Raw genomic sequence first — 4,458 nt, forward strand, 5'->3', positions numbered from 1 at the left:
AGCACATGCATGCAAGTTATCAAATTTCTTATGTATTTCAATTAAATGATTTTAATTGCATGAATTAATTATGGCGTGCATGTTTACATGTTTAAAATGCACTTTTGTACACCAAACCAAAGCATAAAAATTTGTTTTAAAAGATTATTCGAGACGCGATCGAGGAACGAAAACCGAGAACCATATAAGGGAAAATATTTTTATTAAATAATTATTTTTAATTGTTTAATGTGTGGTGTATTTAAAATGGAATTTTCGAAAATGAGGTGTTTTGACGTGTTTTTATATGCGGAGTCGTATTTTTAAACTGTTTGCGATTTTCGACGAAAATATGAACTTTTCGAGAACTCGACTAATATTTTCACAAACTTTCCTAAACAAAATATTTTAAAAATTATTTAAAGGGCGTAATGGGCCTATTATACTAGGCTAATGGGCATAAGCTTACACCATTGGTTTTAATTAATAAATAAGCGAAAACCCTCCTCAAAACTCACCATACACCACACGCCCCAACCCCTCAACACACAAGGACTCTTCCATCATCACTAAAACCCACACACCACACGATTTTTAGGGTGAAACTCACGCAATTTTGAAGTAAAAATCAGCATAGGGCCTTCTCGTTGTGGATATCCTCGCATCGCCAAGCCGTTCTTCTTGCGTAGTAAACGCAAAGGCACGCCTTAATCTTTCTTCACTCATTTTTCACACCATATTATATGTTTTGTTACATGATTTCATGAAAAACATGATACACTTTTTATATTTTTGTTTTTATTGATTGGCAAGCTGAGACTCATGAGGATCGTAGAGAAAATGCACCCTACATCCCAATGGAGATGCTGCTACTATAGAGCTAGAGGGTATGGCACGTTATTGAGAAGCAGGATCCGAGGCCACAACACGATATGTATGATTAGTTCCGAAGCCTTGGTCCGAATAAGTTTTCAGGCACCACCGACCCATTTTCTTCTGAGGGTTGGATTAGATCACTCGAGGTGTACTTCCGTTACCCGAATATGGGAGATGCTGATCGAGTTAGGTGTGCTACTTATATGCTATGAAACAATGCTTCTCTTTGGTGGGAAGGAGTTGAATATGGTATTAATCTAGCTATCCCTCCCTTGGTTGCAATTCAAGAACATCTTCTATGATAAGTATTTTGCTGCTGACATCCTAGGACGCTTGAAGAGGGAGTTTATGAGTCTCCGTCAGGGAGACATATCCATGGTTAAATTCATTGGGAGGTTTGATAGGGGTTGTCCTTTTGTGCCCCTTATTGCTAGAGGACGCTGCTGAGAAATTGAGGCACTTCTTGGATTGTCTTCAACCTACTATACATGCTGATGTGATGTTGATGATACTGATGGATTATGCAGTTGTCACTGCTTCTGCTTTCTAAGCTGAGAAAGCATTGAATGATATTTATTTTGAGATGCAGCGCAAGAAGCAGCAGCACCAACAGAATTCTCAGCCAAAGAAGCGGCAATATGTGGGACCTCCCGAAGCTCAAGGACAACAAAAGTCCCAATGACAATTGAAGAAACAGGGGCAACAGAAGCTACCACAATTTGGAGCCCCAAAACCTGAAGAGAGGCCACTGTGAAAAGAATGCAATCGCCAACACTTTGGCAAGTGCATGTGAGAAACATACATGTGTTTTATTTGCAAGGAAGAAGGACATAAAGACATTAATTCCCAAAGAAGAAGGGATCAACTGTTCGCAAAGCTTATGTTATTCATGCTGAGGAGCCTGAAGCAGAGCCAGACACGACTCTGATTACTGGTAACCGAGTTGTTTAACATTTTTATATTATTTTTATCGCATGAAATGTTAAATTGGTTATTGGAATTGATTGGAATAATGAAGAACTTAGAGAAAAATAGGTTGCAATTCTCCATCTAAGTTGGATTTAATAGATGACATTGAAAATTTTAGAAATTGAGCATAAAAAATAAGCTTTAATAATGTAAAGGAATGAATTGAACCAAATTAAGGAATGAATTAGGAACGAAATTTGGGGCGTTGATTGCAAAAATTGAAAATTTTATGGGCAAAGATGCAAAAACCGAGAGCTTAAGGGTTTAATCGCACAAGGCCGATAATTCAAGCGCTAATATGTAATTTTAGGAAGTCCAAGGACTGAAATTGAAATGACCGAAAGTTCTAAGGTGAAATCTGGAAATTTCGAGAATTCAGGGACTAAGATGCAAATTTTAAGAAGTTCATGGGTTGTTTTCGTAATTTCTGGAATTGTAGGGATCATAACAATGAATTTCGATAATTTTAGGGCCTAAATTGATTGAATTCAAAAATTTATTGATATAAAATGCAATTTTTGAGATTTTAAGGACTAAATGAAGAATTTCGAAACTTTAAGTTTTGAAAAGCAATTTTGGAAAATTACTTGGGTAAATTGTGTTTTTCCGAGAATTATTGGGGAAAAGTGCAAGATTTTTACTGATCATAAAATCTTGAAGTACTTCTTCACCTAAAAAGAGTTGAATATGGAGCAACGAAGATGGTTAGAGTTGGTGAAGGATTACGACTACGATATTAAATACCTTTCCCACTTCCGGGAAAGGTTAATGTAGTTGTAGATGCTTTGAGTAGAAAGACAACAGTCATTACTAAATTATCACTTTAAAGACCATTTCAAACAGAGATTCAATTATTCGAGCTTGGATTGTATGCTAGGAGCGAGGCTCCTAACCTTGCTACTATGACAGTACACTCGACTATGAGGGATAGAATCCGTGAAGTCCAATCTTCTGATGAGGAATTACAAAAATGGAGACCGAGAGACCAGTCTAAGGGTCGGAAGCTGAATTATGAGGAGGATGGCATAGTTCGATACCAAGATCGACTATGGGTTCCTAGTGGCGATTCACTGAGAAAGGTTATTATGAAGGAAGTTCACAATAGTACTCATTCATCCTGTAAGTACGAAGACGTATAAGGATTTGCAAACACTGTATTGGTGGCAGGGCATGAAACGAGTATTTGCAAAAACTGTATTGGTGGCCGGGCAATGAAACGAGTATTTGCAAACACTGTATTGGTGGCCGGGCATGAAACGATGTATAAGGATTTGCAAACACTGTATTGCAAACATCTTGCGTTTTTGTGTCCGAGTGTTTAACATGCCAGCAAGTTAAGGCAGAGCATCAGACATTAGCAGGGAAGCTTAAGCCAGTTCCTATTCCCGAGTTGAAATTGGAAAATATTACCATTGATTTTGTAGTGGGATTGCCAAGGACTATCAGGGGATTCAACGCCATTTGGGTGATAGTTGATCGTGTTACGAAATCAGAACACTTTATAACTATTAAGACGACATTCACCATGACACAGCATGCAAAGCTGTACATTCGACAAATAGTCCGACTGCATGGGATTCCATTATTGATTGTTTCTGACAGAGAGCCGAGGTTCACATCGTCGTCCTAGAAGAGTCTGCATTCAGTTATGGGAACGAAGCTGTTGTTCAGTACAACGTTTCATCCTCAAATCGAAGGTCAGTCTGAAAGGGTGATTCAAATTTTCGAGGATCTACTCCGAGCTTGTGTGATCGATTTCCAAGGAAGTTGGTAACCATAGTTACCTCTAGTGGAGGTCACTTATAATAATAGCTACCAGTCATTTATAGCTATGGATTCTTACGAGGAACTTTACGGGAGGAATTGTAGATCATCGATACACTGGGACGAGGTTTTTGAAAGAGTAGAATTTGGTCCAGACTTGATCAAGCAGACAACGGAGCTTGTAGTCAAAATCCGAGATAGGATGAAGACTGCTCAAAGCCGCCAGAAAAGCTACGCTGATAAGTGGCGAAGGGAGCTAGAGTTTGCAGTAGGTGACCACCTGTTTGTGAAAGTAGCACCTATGAAGGGTGTTATGAGAATTGGTAAGAAAGGCAAACTCAGTCCAAGGTTCATAGGGCTATTTGAGATTTTAGAGAAGATTGGGACACTAGCTTATAGAGTGGCGTTGCCACCAATGCTAGTTGGAGTGCATAATGTATTCCATATCTTGATGCTGCTAAAGTACATGTCGAATCCTTCACATGTACTGAATCATGAACCTCTGTAGTTCACTTCGAATATATCATACGAGGAAAGACATATACAAATTCTGGATATGCAAGAAAGAAGGCTCCGAAATAAGGTTATGCAAATGGTCAAAGTCAAGTGAATAAATTGTAAAGACCCGTATTTCGTATTCATAATTTTGCGGAATTATTAAAATTTTTCTAAATAAATGAATAACTTGCCCAATTTATAAAATAAACATGTAAATAACTTTAACTTAAAAATAACAGCGAAAGTCAACATTGTATTTCAAACAACAATTAAAAATAATCCAACATGTTAAAATCGAGTTTGAATGATAAAAGGTGCATAAATTAAATCAATGAGGTCCTCGGGTTTACTACTGCTGCCACAAGATTACTC

At 37.8% G+C, this 4,458-nt stretch overlaps 1 protein-coding gene across 1 annotated transcript; it reads left to right on the plus strand.

The window, feature by feature from the left end:
• The first annotated feature begins 2,744 nt into the window (after positions 1-2,744).
• Positions 2,745-4,096, plus strand: LOC142507891 (uncharacterized). The gene is made up of 4 exons (XM_075619517.1): positions 2,745-2,943; positions 2,992-3,059; positions 3,155-3,289; positions 3,605-4,096. The coding sequence occupies exons 1-4, from the start codon at positions 2,745-2,747 to the stop codon at positions 4,094-4,096; spliced, it is 894 nt and encodes a 297-aa protein (XP_075475632.1).
• The last annotated feature ends 362 nt before the right edge of the window (positions 4,097-4,458 follow it).

The sequence above is a fragment of the Primulina tabacum genome, chromosome 1 (assembly GCF_025594145.1).
Source record: "Primulina tabacum isolate GXHZ01 chromosome 1, ASM2559414v2, whole genome shotgun sequence".
Classification (NCBI taxonomy): Eukaryota; Viridiplantae; Streptophyta; class Magnoliopsida; order Lamiales; family Gesneriaceae; genus Primulina; species Primulina tabacum.